The sequence below is a fragment of the Eufriesea mexicana genome, unplaced genomic scaffold (assembly GCF_001483705.2).
Source record: "Eufriesea mexicana isolate 0111107269 unplaced genomic scaffold, ASM148370v2 scaffold2665, whole genome shotgun sequence".
NCBI lineage: Eukaryota > Metazoa > Arthropoda > Insecta > Hymenoptera > Apidae > Eufriesea > Eufriesea mexicana.
This window is the reverse complement of record NW_016910743.1, coordinates 943,908-968,764: the sequence shown is the minus strand read 5'-3', so window position 1 is coordinate 968,764 and position 24,857 is coordinate 943,908. Positions and strand designations below refer to the sequence as shown.

General features: G+C 28.6%; 1 protein-coding gene across 1 annotated transcript in view; it reads right to left on the bottom strand.

Moving 5' to 3' along the window:
• mAChR-B (muscarinic acetylcholine receptor) overlaps positions 1 to 24,388 on the bottom strand; it is a 76,604-nt gene extending 52,216 nt beyond the window's left edge. Inside the window, exon 1 of the mRNA XM_017904120.1 lies at positions 24,291 to 24,388. Within this exon, the coding sequence (XP_017759609.1) occupies positions 24,291 to 24,388 (98 nt within the window). The remainder of the gene's footprint in view (positions 1 to 24,290) is intronic.
• Positions 24,389 to 24,857: the final 469 nt, after the last annotated feature.

Genomic DNA, 24,857 nt, shown 5'->3' with positions numbered 1-24,857 from the left:
ACATGAACAAGAGTTGTTGAAACAGACGTTTGTTTGATTTTTTCCATTACACCCTATGCGGGTGAATCTACATTCGTTGCTTTTAATCGCGTAATTGATCGAATTCTCTTTCCCGATTCACTGACAAATGTTTCATCGAGATAAAATCGAAGCTACTATTTATATTTATTATTTTATTAAAATCATCAATCTCTATAAATGCAAATACGTATAAACTCAAGTGCAGAACAAATGAACAAAGCTGTCTACATATAATGGAATCATATTCTCAGATATATTTTCTATATATCTATATAATCAAATATATTATATTTATGTATAGAAAAAATCAAAAAGAATTAAAAAATAATTGATATCGTAGTTATTAGTAATCACAAGTAAATACATATAAATCTCAACTCACGAGGGAGATTTTCCAGGTATTAATAACAATTTAACTAAATTTAGGACGTAAATTTCAATAAATGTTAAAAACGTACAATTTAAGCAAAAAATATAGTTTTTGAAAAAATGATTGATCAAGGTTTTTCAGGATTATTTATAGTATAAAAAGAAATGTATATAAAATTCAACGATTTTTTTTCATGAAATTTAACCACGTAAATGGTTTTCTAAGATATCAATTTATTTTAATAGTATAACGAAAATTAGTATTAATTTATTCATTTAGTTATTTTTACTTCATAATTGCTTATTAAAGAAACTATTATTAACACTTGAGAGACGTTCCTTATTAGCATATAAAGAGTTTATATTATTATTATTAGATTATATTATATATATTATATTATTATTTTATTATACTTATATTATTATATTAGACCGATTTTAACTTGTAAATGGAAAATACGTGTATTTACAACCAAAATAAAATTCAAACATTTTTCTTCAAGAAATTTAACCACGTTTTCTAAAATTTATTTTAATAGTATAACGAAAATTAATATTATTTTATTCATTTAGTTATTTTTACTCCATAATTGTATATTAAAGAAACTATTATTAACACTTGAGAGACGTTCCTCATAAATATATAAAGAGTAACCGATTTTAACTTGTAAATGGAAAATACATGTGTGTACAACCAAAATAAAATTCAAACATTCTTTTTCAAGGAATTTAACTAGGTCTTCTAAAATTTATTTTAATAGTATAACGAAAATTAGTATTATTTTATTACTATTTTATATTACTTTATTCATTTAGTAATTTTTACTCCATAATTGCATATTAAAGAAACTATTATTAACACTTGAAAGACGTTCCTCATAAATATATAAAGAGTAACCGATTTTAACTTGTAAATAGAAAATACATGTATGTGCAACCAAAAGATAAAGAATATATAAAAATTCGCAAATTATAACTTTGTTTCTCACCTTTTATCCCTGAAGTATATATCTTGATCTACGTATTCGGTTCAAAAACCTAACTTAAGGTTCTCACCAAATCTTACGACAAAGACCCCCAAAAAAGAAATTCAATCACTAATCTACACAAATCGATGTATAATTTCCTCATACCCACTGTCTCATTCACCCAAGCTGTTTCACCATTTTATTCCTTATTTTTGCAATAATTCGATAGCTGAAATGGACATCGCTGTACGCGCGTATTATCATCTATAGGATATTGCTCATATATAAAAGAACAATAGCGTAACGCTATCACTGTTTAAAGAATATCCGCGTCCCCGTTTTACTTTCCAGTCGTATTATTCCACTCGCTTAAACCATATTGAATCGAACTTCGCAAATCGGTCAACGCGTTTTAACGTCGGATTAAAAAAACAGGGGAACTACGTTGATCATGGCTTGCAATGGTAATTAAAATATAATAAATAGCCTCGTTGTCCCCTGGTCGACTTTCGATCAATGTGACACACACGGGTATGGATGACGAGTGGAGGGGCTGGGTGGTTGCAACTGATTAACACGCCGTAATAATGCACAGTGTGGCTTTGCTATCGTGTAAACTATTCTCCTGGATGTTGGTCCAGGTTATATGCATTGTTGCTGAGCGTAAAGCAGAATTCACATGAGCAAATGCAACATGAACAATGGCAGATTTCTCCCGTTGGACAGCCGAGCACAATTCATTCAAACACTACAGGCCGCGTTTCAATTTTTGAACAGGCTCCGCGAGTCAAATAGCTGATGGGTCTGTTTACGCCGCTTCATCAGCTGCATTTTTCAACCCCATCCTTCGTTCCTCGATACTCCACTGGAAGGTGAGACGAGCTTGTAAGTTGACACTTTCGTGCTACGTTGATTTCTTGCTTGAGTAGAACGATATAACGATTTTGCAAGATGGATTACACAAAAATGCATTCATAGTATCTGTAGCGTCCTGTGTATCGAATCTCTTCAATTTCCAAGAACGCTTATCATGCACCAAATTAATATTGCGTGATTAGTTTTGTAATATTAAGGATCCCGAGTGTGATGTTAAAATAGAGTGTTTATTTACAATAAAAGTATACAATAGTTACAGTAGAGACGTTTATTACTTACTTTAGGAGTACGCCAATGTGTCAATCAGAGGGTATGTAAGAAGTCCGAGTCAGTCTGAGAAAGATCAGAAGAGCGTGCCCATAGCGAATCTCTCATGTGTCATAGCCGTCGTTCTATGTATAAGATTATTTTATTCTATTAAGAAGCTAACGATACTATCTTAGCGACCATCATTCTCACTCTCACCGCTAGGTGGATTCCAACTTTCTCGAGACAAGTCCTCGGAAAACCTCTAATTCCTGTATATATAACTTCCCGACCTTCCAATAGTATCCCAGTGTCTAAGGCAGGGCCTGCAAGGGTAGCCTTACTGATGAGTCCGCTAGCAGGCCCGGGACGAAACACTTCCTTTTCCTTACCTTCTAGCTACACCGCCACCGGAGGATACCTGCGACCAAGCCGACATCAAATGATGGTGGGAAAGGACCCCCACACATATATGTATATCGTCGCTAGGTCGAACTTAGTTGGCGACGATTAGTGACGGACGGTTCTTCGAGGGAAGTTCTGTCTAGCTTCGAAGTGGTAAGTGGACCGTATTTTAGAACTCTCTTCGTGACTGCTCTGTCGGTGGTTTTATAAGCTTCGTCTGTCTACTGATTGGTTGTGAATAATATTGGGGGTGTGTGCTAGCTCCAGCGTCTTTCGGTGGTGGTGGTTGTTTAAACAATCTGGATCCTTGTGCCTGTCGTCTTGAGGGTGATATATTGTTGCTTGTTACGGTTTACCCAAGTGGTGGCTTAGGTGACAATGAGTGTATAGACGTCAAGGGACGCTGACAATAAGGACATAAAACAGTCCTCCACTTGACCTGGGACATTGCGGTCCTAGGGCCGCAACACTGGTACTTGTAAAATTTCGGAGCTTTCACATTTAGATACACAGTCTGTCCTAAACAAAAGGATGAACTAAATACCGGAAACGGTATTCCAAGGATTAACAATATATGACATCACACGGTTCATGTTCTTAAAATTGGCCGAAGAATCACTGATATTTGGATAATCGATCCTCAAATAACAGCATGATTGCACTTTAACACGATGAAAACCTATTGGGTAAATGTCACGTGTGTTTGAACTCCGGACGAATTTTGATTCGAACCATCATTGATTACACTGCAAAACCTTATTTGCTTCTCTTTTTTCTTTTTTATTACCGAGATTCAAACACCTCTAGCAACGTTCGTCGACGAAGAGTCACAAGAGAAAAGTTAAAAATATTACAAGTTTAAAATGCAATTTATAATTCCAGCTTTTCACTGTTCTCGCAGCATTCGGGATGCGAGGAATACTCGCAAGCTCTACAAATGCTAGCAATTACTCACGAAATTAACTTAATAATTAAATTATTCCTCGAAGAAAAATTCGCGGAAAATAATGGAACGAAGAACGAAGGTTTCATTTCATTTATTAAATCTTATAGTCTGTTATTTCAGTTTCTATAACTGCTCATTAACTCGTTCGTATAGACGAGGTTCTCCTGTATTATGTTGCACGAAGTTTAATTACGCATAGCAAGGTTGAAATGAGTTTCATGAGAAACACTCATTCGGTAATAAGAAAATCGTAATATACTTTACATGTCGCCAATCGCATGCAGATGGTATGCAGATCATTGGAATTGCAAAGATTTTTGCAAGTTCGTGACGACTTGAACGTCGATTTCATGGACGATAAATAAATACAATTGGTTCCAGCGTGTTTCATTCTTCAACCTTGTGCTTATTTAACAGAACTCCTTTGTAAAATCGCATTTGATTCAAGAAATTAACATTTCTTTTCTTCTTTATAAATTTGTTTATTTTTGTCGAATAAGTTTAATAGCAATAAATATGGTTCACCTAATTGGTTTACCACCTACTAATTACGAAGTTACTCGTGAGCTGTTTGTTGCGTGGGAAAGTGTTTGAAACAAGTGTTATTTGGCATCAAGAAGCACATTATTTTAGTCTATCAAATGTAACAATGTAACAGTGAAAAAGGATAATTATTTCAGTTCACTAGTGATTTTCGATGGCTTTCTTAAATTCTATATAAAATAGAATTCTATTCTAAATTCTACATAATATAGATATTATATAGACATATTATATCTTATATAAAACCATAGTTAAATATTTTATATATTGTTCATTTGCTATTTATACATAATTATATATGTTGTATTTTATATACTACAAAATACATGTAATATACAATTTTACTTTTCTAATTTTTCATATTATATTATAGATACCAATATTTTAACTCATATATTTTTATTCACAGTATATATATCTAATTATATGATGTAACGAGTAACTAAAATAGAAATGTATTCTAAATTCTATATAATATAGATATATCATATTTTATATGAAATTATATTTATATATTTTATACAATGTTCATTTGCTATTTATTTTATAATTATATATGTTGTATTTTATATATTACAAAATACACCTAAAATATATTTTTATTTTTCTAATTTTTCATATTATGTTATAGAGACTCATATTTTAACTCATATATTTATATTCAGAGTATATATATATAATTATATGATATAACGAGTAACTTATAAATAATTTTAAATGACAGATTTAAATGATTATCCCTGTGAGCTATTTGACCTCGGAATATTTTTCAGTGCATCTGGTTTCAGTGCAGTAGTCGATATAAAAGGGAACAGATATGTTATTGCAGAAAAAGTTCGAATATTTGTACAAGAATCAGGATTGTATATTTTTTTATATCGTCATGTTTTTATTTATGTTTCATTCAACGATGATCAATAATGGTTTATGCAAGAACTTTCAGACTGTAGTATTTAAAGCAAAATATTTTTTTTCGAAAGCAAAATAAATGCTTCAAGTTTCCAGTTTCTAAAGTTTCGAGTTTCGACGTTTTACAATGTTCCATATTCGAGTTTCGAGAGTCTAAAAATCAAATTTGAACATATCTCTGTTAAATATAAATTCACCAAAATAATAGAAATTTAAATTATTAGAGAGTTACATATTCTAATAAATAATCTGATATGTACATATTTCAACCAAAACCATTTTCTTATGATTTCCATATTCATATTTACAACTTCATTCAAATTTACTCAACCTTTTTCTATTACTATCAATTACGATACAATTTGTTAATAATATAAGTAATTACTATTTCGAAACTACTATTCTTGCAACATCTATTCACATGACAAAAGGTGTGTAAAGTATTATACAATATAACATGATACAAATAATTATTATTAATCGAACCGCTATCCTTCTAAACTTTACAAAATTCATGAAATATATTTTATTATTAATAATAATAACAAAATTTAAGTTATCTATAATATAATATAGCATACTATGAACAATACTTTGAAATTTAATTTAAAAAATGTAATTCTTAAATTTTAACGTAAAATAACTATATATTTTTATTAATAAATAATAGAAAGAAAACATCGGTATCCATTCATTTGGACTTGTCCAGTATCTAGTGATAATGTTTCACACAATTAATGAAATAGTGGATAAAGCTAGAAAAACCGCTGATAGCAGAGTTATAGAAAAATGTTTGAAGAGAGAATTGGTAGGTAAGAGGTGGGAAATGGGCACGAAAATCTGACGATTTGGTATAATGGAGCTCTCGTAGAGCGATAAAAAAAGATGTTTCGCTGAATACGTTCTGGAAAACCACCCTGCCGCTGAATATAGCACGTATGAGCATAACCATATCTACCATATATGTAATGCCGATTTTCGAGCCATATCGTCCTACGTATGTACATTAAATAAAGGATGCATCATTTTGGAGAATGTTAAAAATATTACATCGTTGTAATATATTCGTAAAAACATTTTATCATAAAGACAGTCACATTTTTTGTGCATTAATATACCATTCACGAGTGAAGTAGCAAATTTGTATTTTAAAATGAACAGCCCCTCTCTTTTTAATAAAAAATTACCAGAGTAATCGATAATTTAAAATAATCTCTACAAAAATTGTAAATAAAAAAAAATTTGTACAAATTTCTGAAAATGTGCACAGTTACTGAAAATCTGCGATTATTTTTGGAAAAATTAATACTGATCTTGATTAAGACAGAAACGTAATTATATACAACATTTATGTGCATTGTATTCAGCTACGCAATAACAAATTAGTCATTCTATTGTTAAGATACTCTTTCATAATAGTTTTAATATTAGATAGTTAAAACACTGTATTCAATCCCCTATAACACTGTCTAAATAATTATTTACGTAATTATATAAATTTATTTTTAAATATTCATTTATGCAGGTGCTTGTATTACATTAATTACATATTTCTATAGGTAATAAACGTGAGATATATATGTATATTTCTATCTTTAGTATAATATTTTACATATCAGTATTCATTCATGAAATAACAAAATTCTTCTCACAGGGATTTAAATGCAAGGCATTTAAATTCCACGTGTTACTTATTTCCTATACAGACTAAAAATTATACAAGTTTCGTTGAAGAGAGTGTTTGTCTATATAGCACACTCTTATCAGTGAATTCATATTCTAAATGCCAGAGTAATACTCCGTGAGAAGTTCGTGGCCGCCTTGGCGATAACAGAAAATGATACACATCAAAGGACACCTATTTGGTTTTATCGTATTTCAATAAGCCATGAAAGAAATGACGCAGCGATAGCAAATGATGCTACCTGTAAAAGATGGTAATACTCGAATACCCGCATTCAACTGCGTCTTTTGTATATGATGAGAATGAAAGGTCTTGGTCCATCCTATTAGTTTAGAATTTTATTGAAAAAGGATTTCAATACCAAAGAACGAAGATATTATCATTACCCTATATTCGACCTGCACTCGACGAGAGTCCGTGAAATCTTTGTACATTAAATTATTTAAGGTCTCGTTACTCTGCGATGGTATTTATATTTTTCTGATTTTTGATTGCTTAATAAGAATAATAACAAAATATATATAAAATTAGTGACAATACCTATGACAAATATATAAATTAGTATAATTTATAAATTAATGTCTGCCCTGGAATGTCATAAATTCTTTTGCAAAGTATTTTTGAAATTAATTTAATTCAGTTTGTTGATATTTCATTTGTTACTACTTACTGTCGTTATAATTATTCATAAATATATTTATGGTTTTATGTATCGTTAAATATGCACGAGATATTTATTTAACAATTATTATAATTGTTTTGTGCGAGTAAGGATACATGAACATTCTGGAAACACTTTTGGGATTTATACAAACGATGATTATTGATACCAGATTTTCTATTTTGTCCTTTTATTATTTGTAGTCATAAGCATATATATAATTATATTACTTTACCTTCTTCAGTGTTTAAATTGTTTAATATTATTAAAAATGGTTTCTCGTGTGTTTAAAATAAATCAGTAATTATGGAACAACTCAATTCTTTTCTTCAATCTATTTTTTTATTTTGTATTCAATGTCGCCTGTGAAAACATTGTAAATAAACAATTGTAAATCTAATTTCTTAATAAAAATATTTTTTATGATTTCTTATGCTATATGTAAATAATTTGATATGATTTGATATTATAATTGATTATTCGTTTATTAGAACTCAGAGGAACATGCATGTATAATATGAAATTGTTCGTTATCGAGATAGATATCCAGGAAAAAAAATTAATTTGAGTTTTTTACAGAAAATCAGTGGCGATATCAATTGATATAAATCATGAATGTATACAATTGATTAAAGCGTCGTTTTAATTAACGGATCGAAATGGGAAGAATTGATTTCACGTGTTTACTTTATTAAGTTTCTTTTTCCAATTAAAATTATAATCATGTATGCTAATACGTATTTTTAATTAATTATTATTACATTTTGATCTGCCGTAGTAATAATAATTTTTTATAAGCTTCTACGTATATGTTAATGTATAACAGTTGTATTTCACAAAGAAAATTTTACAATTTAGTTGCTCTGGACTGATTTTATTACAATTCATTCGATTAATAGTCAATTTTGTAATCTTTCAAATTCTTTGCAAAATTAAATTAATACTCTCCGTGTTATAATGCAATAAAATTTACAAAATAATACTTTCATATATTTATTAACATAATTCGAAGTCGAAACAAACTACATAACAATATTATTGTTATGTACGTATATGAGTAATAAAATTATTAATAAATAAATGAAGGTATACTATTAATACGTACATTGTGTGTAATATACAAGTACTAGTACGCTATGAAAGATATAAATACAATAATTAAAATGGGAAAGGAATTTATATAGCCAAAAGTACCATAAATATTATTATAATAAATAAAATATTCACTGGTAAGTTATAAATAGCAATATAATATTTAAATAGGAATTGAAATACTGTACAGTGTTTTATATGGTATATAAAATAGAATAAAATGTAATATACTACGTAATAACTAGAAAAGTGTATAAAATAAGATATGACAGTAAAATTCCTAATTTTACATGTACAATTTTTAAATATCACAAAAAATGCTGGAAATTTTATTGCAAGTCATTAGAAATTTAATTCTATATTTATTCATTTAACATAAATTTCCATCGACAGGACATGGACTTTTTCCATTTCATAATCGTCACTGTTTCCTTTTGCCCTATCGGAGGTAGAAAAGGAACAGGTCAAATCAATAGCATTCTTGTCGGAGAACTCTGCGTACATATTTGTCCGAGCATTTTATCGATAGCCTCACGCAAAAATTCCAAATTTTTCGTGAAGATCGCGTGTCCGATCAGCCGATCAGTAGCTGAACCTAGTTCGCGTGCTCGGTTCCTGTTGCACGACACGGATTCTCCTTTTTACGAAATAACGACGCCAGAAGCATGTACTCGCGCACTCAAACAACTGGCCCCATCAACCGAAACTCGTTCATATAGCTCAGCTCCACGGGATACGCGAATTAGCGTGGCTAGGTCAAGGGTGCAATTTGCCCCAGATTAGTTTTGTTCGATGCCAGCTCACTGTCACGCCTACTTTCCCCATTGCCCTATTCGTTCCTGATACATTTTCTTCGTCTAACCCTCGAAATTCTGGACATATTTTATGCTGAATCATATTCAGAAAATTATTCCACAGAAAAGTCGAAGAGGTATAACTCGTGATTCATAGTAAACACATTTTTAGTCTAAAATTGTATACTAATTTTTACATTAAAAACAATACTTGCCAATTTTATTGATATTTTAAAAGAAATAGTAAGTATTCTATGATCTTTAATTTGTATTAATAGAACCTGCGAATTATTTTATATAAAATAATATTAAATATTATATATTGCATATTACATAAAATATTATGTAGTCAAATATGTGATTAATAGTATTATAATATATTCATAAATGAATTGTCAGTCTTATTGATATTTTAAAAGAAAAAGTAAATATTCCATGATCTTTAATTTGTTTTCATAGAATCTGCGAATTATTTTATACAAAATAATATTAAATATTATATAATGCATATTACATGAAATATTATATAGTCAAATATGTGATTAATAGTATTATAATATATTCATAAATTAATTAAATTTTAAAATATATGTCAGAATTCTGTTATTTTCATTTTAGTTGATTTTCTCAAGAAAGATTACCAACTTTGATCTGTCTCAAAATCTGCATAATTTTCTTCAAGTATTATATTTATGTCTTCAACGGGTTCTGCAGCACATTTGTCAAATTTAAACAGCATAAGGAATCTCATAAAAAAATAAGTATTCTGATTATTCAGAATAGATGATGAAGAGATTTTAATGTCTCTATTAGAATTTTTGTTCGAAATTAGTATTTGTGTGTTCACGGTTAAATTCTCAGCAAAATTTTGCTTCGACGATATGGGTGATAACCATTGGTGACAGGACCAAATTTAATGGATGATGTGACACATCGTATACAAACTAAATGAAATTTCATACGCACCACGTAATATTACGATAGATATGTATGTTAACAGCTTCCGCTATGATTGGAATTTGACATGATCGAAAATTATGATTACCATGAAAACAGATCTCTAAATTTATTTAAAACGAGCTTTTTTATTTTATATTTCGTCTCAAATCAAATGACCATTTTTCCCCTTCCCTTGCTTTTTTTTTGAAAACGCCCTATATTTTTGTGTACTATTAATTTTCTACTGAACATGATACTTATTCAAAGCAACAGATTGAAGAAATATCTCTTGTTTCTAGTAATTTCGTCTATATTTATTAGTTACTATATTATTTGGTTTCTGTATAATTTACGTTATTAGATAAATATTAAATTAACATTAATAAATATTAAAATACATAATATAAAACAATTCTGCAGATTTTTAATAATTTACTATCCTATATTTAAAATAAATTAAATTACAAATAATTTATTATGCTATATTTAATATAAATTTTTATTCATACACTTCATCAGCAAGATGAGAAATTAATTAAAATTGTTTTTATTTTAAATAGCTAATTCGTGTTATTACTTTTTAATCTACCAACGTATTTGTCTACAATATAATTTTCTACGATGCGATCGATAAATCTTATCCCGTGTAATATATAATAATAACATACTTCAGAGGTTTACAAAACACTCGTGTATGTAGATTAAATCTTATACCCTTAAGCATCATGCGAACAGTCGATTCATTGTTAATAACAGGGCATCAGAAAGCAGTCGATGTTCGAAACACAAGCTCAGACAAATTATAGACTGGAAAAATCAAGAAATAATCTCACACTATCGTGAATTCATATATTTAAGTATAATCAATCAGATAAGTCTTCCAAGTTCCTCGACGTACAGTACATATCTGTATTAATACCTTTCGAGGCACCAAAATCATTATGAGGTAATAAATATTATTAAAAAATACATTTTGTATAAATGACTTATACAATATCAAATATTGTTGAACTATTACAAAATAAATATTATTAAATGCATAAAAATAATATTAAACCAATATTTTATATATTCGAGTAATTTAAATAAAGGTTAATATTATAACTATACTTTTACTTATACTATACTAACAAAAGGAATGAAGAAAATGATGGACATACGAAAAGAGCGAATTGGTATTTCAGAATTTTGTGTCAGGTTTAGAAATTGCCTAACTATGCCATTTATTATAAGAAAATATGTTTGGTACCAGTTAAATAATGATCGTTGTTATTCTTAACATATCTGAAATATTTTTCGGTTCACAAATACCAGGTTCGTACTTCGAACATAAGCGTCACGTTCTCTGTAATCGTCTATTACACATTTTTTTACTGTTCATTTTAGTACGTTGTGTAGAACTAAAAAGTTACTGGCCCATAGCACGAAAGTCGAAAATATTTTACACGATATCCTGTAAATATATTTGCATACAATTTATTTGTGATATGAGAAATAATGGTAATTTCATGCCATTCTTTATACTATTCTATTGTTATCCTTCTTTTCTAAGTTATTGAAAAATTAATAATTCATAGTTTAGGAGTTATCGATATTATGTGAGACATCATATTATGTATGATGATATACTTATGTGAGATTTTAAATAAATACTTCTAAAAGTCTCTAATTACTATATGAAATTTATCAATAATGTGATATATGTTTCAATAATTTTTTTTTTAATCAATTTTTAAACAAATACTTATTTTCAGAAAAAGCAGAAATATTATTTTATTTAGATTTATTATATCTTTATCGCTGATCAAAGTTTTCAAGCTTTTAAATTTAATTATATTAAGACCATTGTAGAATGGATTATAAAAGATGCTGCTTTTTTATTATCTTATTAGTAAGATTTGGAGATTTAGAAAATGTTTCATTCAACAACATAACAAAATTTTTCCTTGTGCTGACACCAAAATAATTTATTTTGCATGAAACAAATTTTTATAACGTATTAATTAAAAATAGAAATATTTCATATTTCCCGTCAAATTCATTCTTTAAGAAATGCCCAATTTATCATCTGGGTTACAAGGCTGCTCATGAGAGAGATACCTGTTTGAAATATTTTCTAATCTCATAATTGTACTCTTGAAATGAAAACGCTAAAATTTCATAAATAACATCGTATACATTTCATAAATTAATCCTGCTGCGTTATTTCAATGCAATAAATCTCAATGAATGTAAATATATCAGTAAAGAACAAAGAATAAATTTACAAATATCTTCAAGGTATGAAAAATGCAATATATGTTTATTAATAGAAATTGACAATTTTCTAACAAAAAGCAGCTATGTAAATTTATTACAGTCTGGAAAAATTTTGTCTCTTATGAATTTATAATCAGTGAATAAAAAATATTGTTTCCCTTCGTACGAGTTTTAATGCAAACGAGGTTAAGGTAATTGCAAAAGAGTACGTATTTCGTTTATAATATTGCGTGTAACAATCAGTTAGATAATTCAAAGGAATAATCCAGGCAGAATCAATTGCAGATTAATAGGATTTATTAAAACCTCCAACTGTCTACATCTCCAATTCTGCGTTTATGGCACGCCGTTTGCTAGTGAAAATTGGAAAATGAATACTGAATGACTATAATTGTATAACTAATTAAAAATATTAGTAAATAGATATTCTAAATATTTCTTTCATTTCTTATAAAATATATGAGACCGAATAATTTACATAAAACTCTATAATGAATAATATATAAAATATATCATACATCACATGTTTCATATGTACTTTGTATGCTATTTACTATACATATATTTTACGTATAATAATGTGTAAAACACTGCTAATAAATTTGTTTTAGGTAGCCTCGATAAATTTAAATATTATAAAAGCAATATCTTAGTAAAGTCTTTTAATTAAAATTTATGTATAATTTTCATTTTATGTATTATTATGTATGGAAACTTTTCTGTAAAATTTTTGTACCTGATTCATAGTAATTCATAATTGATCGTATCTACTTTAAGTGTCAAAGTGGAAAAGATATGTGTTATTTACACTGATTAATAGATTATTTAAATCGATGACTGCAATTAAATATGCAGCTGTTAGATGCGGGTGTATTGAAACAAAGAGCGACCATTTTGCAATCACATACGAGACCAACGATGATAGTTCTATACGGGCCCCTGGTATTTCAATCGTTAAATTTGGATTAAAAATGATTGAGTTAAAATTCAATTAAAAATTGGGATAGGTTCTGTTTTTAAAAAATATTAATCTCCTTTTAAAATTACGTTAAATATATTAAAACACAAAGAATACAAAGAAAAACTATAGAAGTGAAAGAAATTGTGACGTATTATAAAATCAATTGTAATTGACAATACAGAAAATATTGCGAAATTTTTCTAAATTACTCTATTAATATAATCGTTGAATTTCTGCTTCAAATGTAGTATGAACATTAGATGCGCAATTTAACAGTACAATAATAATGATAATTTAGGGAATTCCCTAAATTCTCTATAATTATTACTGTTACATATATTATCACTAATACGTCTAAATATATTACATCGGAGAGAATGTAAAACAAAATTTGCAGGATTCTCTTGCATATATACATATATATATCTTTTTTTCTTTGATCTTCTTTCCACTGAAGCAATATTATGATGAACAGTTCATTTGGAGTATCGAAGTAGCTTAAAAATATATAAATATAAAATAGAAAAATTTGCAAATGGAATATATAAAATACGCAAAATTGCAAAATTAAATTAAAGCGAAGGAAAACACTATTCCAAGACATATCGTCCCTAGGATCTTTTCACCACCATAATTTTTAGACCAAATCAGGAACCTAGTTTATCTCTGAAATCCTTCTGCCACTCGATCACGCACCTCAGCAACTGATCGATCGAAACGCCAAATTGGAAGTGATTCAGCCCAGATCCTTTGGGAGCAAACATGGTACCCTACCATCCAAAAACTCACACTGGTTTGTGATTTTAAAGGAATCAAAGTTATCGAGAGGCGCGAGAATGACTTGTCTCACCCTTCCTTCATTCATCATATAATTGGAGCAACCCATAGGTCTACAATAATATTATTATCATTATTAAACCTTCTGAAGAATTATCACTGTTGTTTTTATCAAAACTTTTAAAACAATTATTCAATTTAATTATTCAAAGAATTATTATTATTATCATTAAAGTTTTCAAACAATTATTATCGTTATTGAAGCTTTTAAAGAATTATTATTAAGGCTTCCAGTATCCACTGGAATTGCATGATGTGCAAGCAAATGATTGCTACTCTTTGGGGAATAAAGCAGAAGATTGTTCAATTAAAATATATTTACATATAAGCGTTACTGTGGAAAGTCAAACTCTCAAAAGTTTCAAAGTTGATAGTGTACAGTATTAACGAGAAGTTCAGAGGCACTGGTGATTTTTGAAGAAACTTTATATACAAACTTTCAATTCTTCTTTCTAACATTATATTGGGAAAACATATGTGCCATATTAAGTTGAACATAATTTTTTTTCAATGCAAATTGTCGTATATTTTACGAGTTCTGTAAGTTTTTCGATACCAAATCAAAAATTGAGGTTGATAATGTATAAATGGTTACTTTATCACATAATTATTCTCATATGAATTAACTTTTGTCAGTAAGTGTATATTTTAATAATTGTAAATCGTAAGGTATTTAAGAAATATTTATTTCTCTTCATTAAATTTTACTAACTACTACTAATAACTGTGATAAGAATGTGTTCGATATATTATACCTTATTTTATTTACGTATCATTTGACATGAATTATGGGTTGCTATTTATCATGAAAATGATACTTGTCCTCATTTCCACAGCCTATCCTTTAAAACACACAATGCACCCAAACTTTCTATGGATAGTACACCTATATTACCTATTTTCCATGCGACCTATCTCCATATTGCCTATTTTTATCGCCAAGCTCCGCAACATTGAAAAATGTCTTCTCCCATAGACAAGAGCCCTCGTGATTGAGTACGCGAAGATAAATTCATGCATCAGTGTACAATGAGCATTCAGAAGATGGATTTGTCATGATCCGCATCTTTAAGGGTCGATACAAAAGTGATTTGTCAACTTTCGAAATTAGGTCTGCATTTCTAAAGAAGAAAAACTGTTGCCATCTTCAAGTAAGTCAAGAGGTTCCAATCGAAGTCGAAAGAAATCTGTATTCAGCGTCTTTGAGATGTTCAAAACTTCCAGATCCTGTCGTCTAAGTGGTACTAACTGCGATTGTATTTAAAACTGAATACCTCTTTTGGCAAAATAAATTAAAACCGCATGAACTTTAAAGAAAAATTTTATACATATTTTTAGATCCTTTGAAGCTTCTAATATAAATTATCTAGTATCAAAATGATCTTTGTATAAGATAAATAATATGTTGCCTCCAATCTTTGGATCACCAAACGAAATTAATTAAATATCAAAAATAGTCAGATCTCGAACCTTTCTTTTAAAAGTGATCATATTCCAATCGATATGAAGTAATAAGAAAAGAGAGAAAGAGAAGAAACACAGAAGAAACAAATACTTTTCTCGATACTCAACATGGCAGTTCGTGGAACTACATTTTTTATCTTCTACTTCGATTACGTGCAGAAAATAAATATAAATATAGAGCCGTATTGTATGTAGAATAAGTCGAAACAGCGTAACTCAGGCACTGCAATGCAATTTTCCTGAAGTTCTGTGGAATCCGATTTCGTTTACTCGTTTATATTAATTGAAATGCAATCTTCCATTTGAAATATTCGCTCCAGAAAAGTTCCAATATATTTAAGCTATCTCGGTCAAGGGAATAAAAGGCTGATTAAAAACAGTATGTATTCATTTCAATGGGAAGATATACGTATATGTGAATGTATATATATACACATGCATAATATGTTACATGTTATACACATTATTACATTACACGATACACTAACGTGTATATTATTGTAATATATATATGTAGAATATAAAGTGTCGTATAAAATTGTTATTTTCTGTAAAATTGTTGTATATACCAACTTTTGTTGTAATACAGGATATTAAGAATATGTAATAATTAATTACACTGACTAAGAAACAAGCACATGCTACTCATTTAAAAACTGTTACACAATACTAAAGAAAATTAACGTGTAAACATTATATGGAAGAATTGGATACAAGTTATAGTCTACAGACATGTGTTGCTATCTGCTTTTGCATACAATTCCAACATCTTAAGAATTGAACAATTTTTGAATGAAAAGGAACTTGAAAATTTGGTATACGATTAGCTATAGTTACAACCCGGCCTAGGCAAGAAGGGAAAATAGTGATGTGGGGAACTTTAAAAGCTAATCTATTTCTTGCTTGGTATCGATTATTTCTTAGAAAAAAGAGAAAGAAGAAAATATTCTGGCCAAGCATCCCCTTTAAAAGAAATTGTTCTCGATAGTAATTGCCTTTCACAGGTACACCGCTTGCATTATCGGAAAACGCAGAGGCCGTCCTTTGAAACGAACGTTCGTTGTAGGTATCTGTTTGCAATTCACCCGTATATGTGTCCTATCTGACCACAGCCAACTGACAAAGCGAATCTCTGGTGTAAAATTTTAAACTTACTCAACCTGTTAATATTTAGACGGAAATTCAGGTATCCCGAAGCTACGATGTTATTGCAAATTAAATGACACTCGAAGAGGATGGATTTCGTTATTTTTCTCCGAGATAAGCTTCGTTGAACGACAGTACGATGAGATGGGGAAAAATAAATTCGGTTTAATAGGAGTTCGCAGTGGAATCTGGTTCATTTCGATGAAGTTATTCTTTGTTAGGATTCCTTTAAGATAATCGTAATTAGTACGCTTCGTGACATTTATCCTTCGCTAATTTAATCGAGAAATGCCGTCTTATTAAATTTATGATATTTATACGTAAGAGAGAGATGAGAAACTGGAGTAATTTTAAACGAATTACTTCATAAATTAATTATTGCTTGGGAGTGATGACGGAGTTGTGTGAACGCTGCTTGCAACTTTGAGTACGATGTTACACGATTACCACGCTTTTACTGTTGGCAAATTATGTTGGTCGGTGGATGCTGAATTTTGTTTGAGTTTGTGAAGATATTATATTTAGTACTTTCTTCCTTTTAATTTTTTTTTCTTTTTTTTTGGTACGTGTAAAATTGGCCTAGCTGCTAAATATGGTTTACAGGATATTAAGTATTCAATGCGCAGAATATTAAACCTTTAATCAAGTTTTAATGGGATATAAATTTGAAGAATTCATTCTGAACTTTGTTTTGTGAGGAATAATTATTGTATGTTATTATTATATCATTTTTGGTACGTGTAAAATTGGCCTGGCTGCTAAATATTGTTTGCAGGATATTAAGTATTCAATACGCAAAATATTAAATCTTCGATGAATTTTTAATAAGATACAAATTTAACGAATTCATTCTGAACTTTGTTTTGTGAAGAATAATTGTTGTATATTTTACAATTACTTTAGTTGTAATACAGCAATGATTAAATTAATTGTGGTATTGTATTCGTATAAGTAATGTGTGTATATAATGCACAGTATTCTAACAATCATTATACAGTTTAGATTAATGTATTATGTTCACTATATTTGATCCATGTATTATAAATGTCACACAGTGTAGTAATAGTCATTGTGCAAGATAAATTAAATTATTATATTAATTATATCTTATATGTATGTATTATAATTTTAATAATAAGTATATAGTACAAATTAATGTATTGAAACTATTATTATTGACTTTATATGATGTATATATGATATTACAGTAGTCGATAATAATAAAGGGAAGTGGTCCAAATAAATGAATAAATTAATGGACTACTTAAATAATAATATTAAATCATCAGAGTAACATTTCGTAATGGTGTTATCAAGGTTTAAAGTAAATTAAATTAAACCGCAACTTTTATTTCATATCTGCCACTTTTAGAAATTTAATTGAAATTTTGTTATTCTACTCAAATAAAAGCAACAATTTATATAGAAATTCTATTAATTAAGCAATCATTTTACATTTAGATAATAATTTTTCGAATCATTTATAATACTTCAAGTAACCAACGATTATTAATTTTCCACAATAACAGATATTTACACTGAAGTGCCAAAGTGGTCGCAATGAATGGTTTCAGATTATTTATTTTCATTCTGCAGAAAATGCAGCTCTTTTTAGCAAAACTGATATTAATTTTTATTCAAATAGAAACTTAATTACTGTTTCACTAGCTTATTTATTTTCACTACACCATCTTAATTATTATTGGTTCAGTGTTAATAGTGTTAACCCTCTAAACTATAAATACGAACCTAATTCGTCATAAGTTTTCCATGCCACGTTACGTAAAGATAAATAAATAAAATTACATTTAACACTATCTTGTCACAATTTTTTAAAATTAAATTATTGTACAAGAGATTAATAACAGTAATAATATTATTAACACGAACAGTAATCGAAAGTTCATCGCAATAAAATCTTCAAATTAAATTACATAGTTGCTAAGAGTAAATATCTATATTCGTCACATTCTTCGAAATTTTATTTTCATTTTGAAATTTGCACGATTGTTTTGTAATGTACACGGATCTACGAATTTTCAAAGATTTATTACTCTTACTAATAACACGAACTTTTTACTAATAATATAATAACATTACTAATAATAAAAAATAATATTTTACTAATTTATTACTAATAACACGAACAGTAATCGAAAGTTCATCGCAATAAAATCTTCAAATTAAATTACATAGTTGCTAAGAGTAAATATCTATATTCGTCACTTTCTTCGAAATTTTATTTTCATTTTGAAATTTGCACCATTGTTTTGTAATGTACACGGATCTACGAATTTTCAAAGATTTATTACTCTTACTAATAACACGAACTTTTTACTAATAATATAATAACATTACTAATAATAAAAAATAATATTTTACTAATTTATTACTAATAACACGAACAGTAATCGAAAGTTCATCGCAATAAAATCTTCAAATTAAATTACATAGTTGCTAAGAGTAAATATCTATATTCGTCACTTTCTTTGAAATTTTATTTTCATTTTGAAATTTGCACCATTGTTTTGTAATGTACACGGATTTACGAATTTTCAAAGATTTATTACTCTTGTATCAGAAAGGATGCATCGTCCTGGAGGTATTTCAACAGCCACAGGACCGAAACGAACACCCATTTACCGCATGCACAGCGGTACTCATTAAGCGCGACCAGAAGAACAATGGTGTCTCGAAAAGGAACAAGACCCACAAGAAAATTTTTGTCTTCGTTTTCGTCCCCGCGAAAGTTCATTTCCTCCAACCTTGGTGTTTCCTAAGCATCCCCGCAGACAACCAATATCAGCTGTACGAGAGAAACCACATGATGCTATTACTCTTCGATAATGAGCATTTGCGGAAGCAACGACCGATAGATTACGACCAACGCGGTCGCCTGAAATTCGAAAAACCATCCAGCCGACGTAAACATTAAATTCTAAAATCGCATGAGCATCGAATTTTGATTTCTGCTTAAAAATTGTATATCCCAGTGGTGACCAAGGTTTATCGCAAGAGCAGCCATCTTTAAAGTCCACCAGAAATACTCGAAAGCCATACTTTCCATTATCCCTTTGCACTCTTAATTCTTATTCAATTTCCTTCCTGATTATTTCACTATTTGATACTTCGTATTTTATTTCTTTAAATTATTTTTATTCTTTTTCCTGACATTTTCACTAACTCTATTATTTCAGGTATTTTAATTTAATATTTTATTTTATTTTATTTTCATTAAAATAAACAATAGTAAATTGATAGAAGACAATTCGTAGAAATTTGGTTCACTAATTGATCATTAATTATTTTGAGAATATATTTAGAAATGTCAAGTGTGATTCGACATTTTTAGGTATACCTATGAATAAAATTGAATGGAGGAAGGAGTTTATATAACAATATATTATCGAAAAATAAAAATAAAATGCACAAAACTTTCTAATTAAAAAGAAAATTTGATTAAACACTAGCAGAGAACTTATTAAATACAGAAATATAATAATACGTTAATAATAAAATATTTTCATCTCATTTAAATTATTCGAAAATGTAGATATACATCTATTCATTTAAACAGGAAATCAGAAACAAAATAATATCGACAATATTCGATTTCTGGTACGATGAACATCGAATTACAATTTAAAGAGAAAACTGAATGTTGATACAATCGAAAATACATTCGCTAAATTTTCCATTATTTTGATAATCTCGTGACTCGTTTAAAAATATTGTTGCGGAACGCAGCATTTTTTCATCGAGATTGTTTAATAATCCTTGATGAAGTATTAATGGTGCGAGTTAATGTTAAGGAAAATGTAGGTCAACATTTCTTTCGTACCCATTACAGAGAGTAATTCGGATTTATAAATGCTTCGTACCTCCTGCTAAATTGCTTCGTAACTTCATATCCTTAAGCGAAACAGTTCGAAAATTTCGCGTGTGGCAAGCACTGGCTGAATACTTGCAAGTGAGCGAAGTAATTCACCGAAAGTGATTATTCCATAAATATACGTCGCAGCTACTTGATGCAAGAAACTTTCGTTCTACGTCCGATTATAGTCACCACGACTTTCGTTTTAAGCCTGAAACGTTATTACTATTGGAAATAGTGAGGGTAAACAATATGGGTAAAGGCAGTTCCTTGCATTGGGTACAAGATTAAAAATGCAATTTAAAATATTTAAAGTTCGGTCGGATTTATGTCTTTTGAACTTACTTTCTTGTGTATTATATTCTCATAAAATTAAGCTGAAGGTTTAAATATAAATAAAATTTGTTAATTTTATATGTGTTATTTTTATAAATTTATATAAGCGTTAGCTTCTTCTAATTATATAGGAAGAGTAATGAAATTGTCATTAATGTATTTTTTAAATTTATAGTACAGGTAACACGGTAGATAGGTTCCTAGAAAATACCGTGTTGTGTGAAACCGTGTTATAGGATGCAGTGTTGTAGGAAGGTTGCCTCAATTTATCAATCGTATTATAGTGAAACCGTGTTACAGATTGCCGTGTTGCAGGAGGGGTGCCGCAATTTATGAATCGTGTTATTGTGAAATCGTGTTTTAGGAGGGTTGCTGCAATTTTTGATTCGTGTTATTGTGAAACCGTATTGTAGGAAGGTTACCGCAATTTATGAATCGTGATTAGTGACACCGTGTTATAGGATACCGTGTAGTACTAGAGCTATCTGTATATTAATTATAATCTAGTATACTATACTATAAATATAGTATACAGTATACTACAAATATAGTATATAAATTATATAAATAATATAATATATTAAAATTTGTTAAATAAATTGAATATAATTAATGTAATTATAAATATTTTATTTATCGATATGAATATGTGTTCAGTATTATTTTCGTGGAAGTGACAGGTATCTCTATTTGTACCAATAAAATAGTAAAGTTGACATTAATTTATAATATTTTTTAAATTTACACATTTATATATCATGCTGAAATTTGTTAAACGATTTTAATTTAATTAGTTTGTTTATCGATATGAGTATATACTGTTATTTTCATGAAGCTGTTGGATTGCGTGGTTATGTAAATAAAGCAAGAAACTAAACCAAATTTGCGATTGTATAAACATTCGCAATAATCAATATTTGGAAAGTCATTATTTGGTTGATTGAATACCACTGTTAATTAAAATTTATCCCTTGATACGTTATGGAAGTTAAACATATAAGAACAAGAGTTTCTGCTTTAGAATAAACTTCATATTATAAAGAACAATACAAAAGCTACGGTCTATTGTTTAAAACTTTCAAGAGAAATGAGAATATTCGTTAGTAAAGGAAATATGAATTTTCTCTCTGTGAGATTATTTTATAAATTCTTTTATAATAAAATAATGGTACCTTTCTAACATATTAATCGTGTTATGCTATTTATACTCTACATTAATTAGTTTTATTAATTATTTGTGTTTGTTAAATATCACTTAAATTGCTTCGACAATTTCCAGACAAATTTTTTACTCTAAATTGTTAGTAATTTAATAATTAATAATAATTATAAGTATTAGTAATTACTAATTAGACATAGATATTCTCCAATATTCCTAATATTGCAAGTTCCTAATAAAAATTTGTAATTTTTGGTCGATCTTTATGCAACTTTTGAGATTTACAATTTTCAAATAAAACTATAATTTACATTTGTCTAGTAAAGAAATTTCACAAATTTCACCATTTGAAACAATACTTCTCTCCATGAGGGAGAATTATTATTTATTTCCTTTAATAATTTAAAAATATTCGACAAAAATATTCTACTCTCATTTACAGTAATTTAGTGTAAACTTAATAATAAACTGTTGCATACATTCAATTTTCAAAAGTCAATTTGCTATGCGATACTTTACAAGTACCTTTTGCAAGCCGATTGCTATTTGCCTGATTAGGCAAACAGAATTAAAGGTAGAGATTTATTAATGATGACAATTTAATTTAATCCAGTCTATCATAATTACAATTACAATCTATATATCATGAATAAGAATTCAATTTAAACTGAAACCTGTTATTTACAAGTATTTTTACTTTAAAGTGTCACAGACACTTTCCATTGGTCTGTTAGAGAGAGAAATGGTAGTAGAGAGTGAAGAAAATTAATAGTATTTGGGGTGTGATGGCGGACGTAAATGTGAAGTCGCCAGAGGAAGTTAGGTTCTGGGTTTTTCCTTGGTTGAGGACGGAAATTTGTTTTCTTTGCTCGTCACTTGGATGTTATAAATTGTAAACGTGTTTGGCGCCCTAATATATCGAACCCTCCAGTTTTTACAATGGTCTAGGTATTAGCATATTCCAATAGAGAGAGAGAGAGGGAGAGAGAGAGAGGGAGCGTGACATACACACCAAGTGAAAGAACGATAGTCACATGACTGGAAAATTGTGAAAATTTTTTAATTTAAAAGTTGAGGACGAATCATTATTCAATCTACAATATATTTTATTAATGAATCATTTTTTAAAAGTCTATCTAAATGTACATTTCTTACATTTATAGTAATAATTAATTACTCGATTAACCTTTCTTTATCTAAATAAATTCCTGCAATGATCTAACTTCCTTTAACATAATCACATTCAAATTAATTACAAGGATATTGAATATTATTTAAAAATTCTACTACAAAAATCAATAAATTAATAAAAATAATTATTCAATTGCAAAGATAATATTTGATCCGATATAATATTAATTTTTTTTTTAATTATATTGTTTCAATGATTTTAAATTTAAATATATTGACGAGTTATGTTTCACAATCCTGGTATTCCTGATAATAAGAAAGTAAATATATTTCCACTAAAGGGTGGAAAATATTCTTCAGCTTTAAAACCTAGTTCTTTTCATAACACGTGTTATACAATTATGCATTATGCTCTTTGAATTATTCAATTCCAACTAAACTTTTTATACAATTGGGATTATACGCACAAGTTGTTATAATTTAACGTTAATAATAATATTAATAATAAAAACAATAATAATAATTTCACGTTTGAAAAGAAATTCGACTTTCAAACCGAGCAGCTTTTCAAACTTCTGGCACTTCGTAGCTTTACTTTGCAAATATCGAAACATTAAATATATAAAAATGAGATAGATCATAAAGATAGTCAAATTCGAAATGTACTCACCATTGCGTGATGTAATGCGGGCTAATAATGAAGCCTGGAAAGGTAGTACGATTAGTTTCAGTGCCATTTAGGCTGCTGTCCGTTCCATTTATCTCCATTTCACTAGGCAAAAATTGCGGTGGCAGTAACATTCAAGACCACTGACACCTCCACTTCGATATCCAATCACCTCTTTAGCATTCTGGAAGGAAGGAAATAATTTGTTATTGCGGCAATGCGTTGAATTTCCATATAATTTCAAATCTGATATTTAAATCATAATTGTGAATAAAACGATGAAGAACGAGCAAGTTAATTAATTTATGTATACCATAAAAGTGAAATTAATCTCATGTGACGTAATGAATGTTGGAAAATGGATAGTTCATAAGAAAAATTTTATTTTGTAGAAGATTGATGAACATTTTGAAACTACATTGGGAGTTGACGATATTATGATTAGTACTATCATGTTAATAAATATTTAGAGTATCGTAATAGATTACATTTCGTTTTATGCTAACATTTCGTCTCATTTGATTTGAATATTTTGTATACGAAAGAAGTACGTACTAAGATGTTGATCAT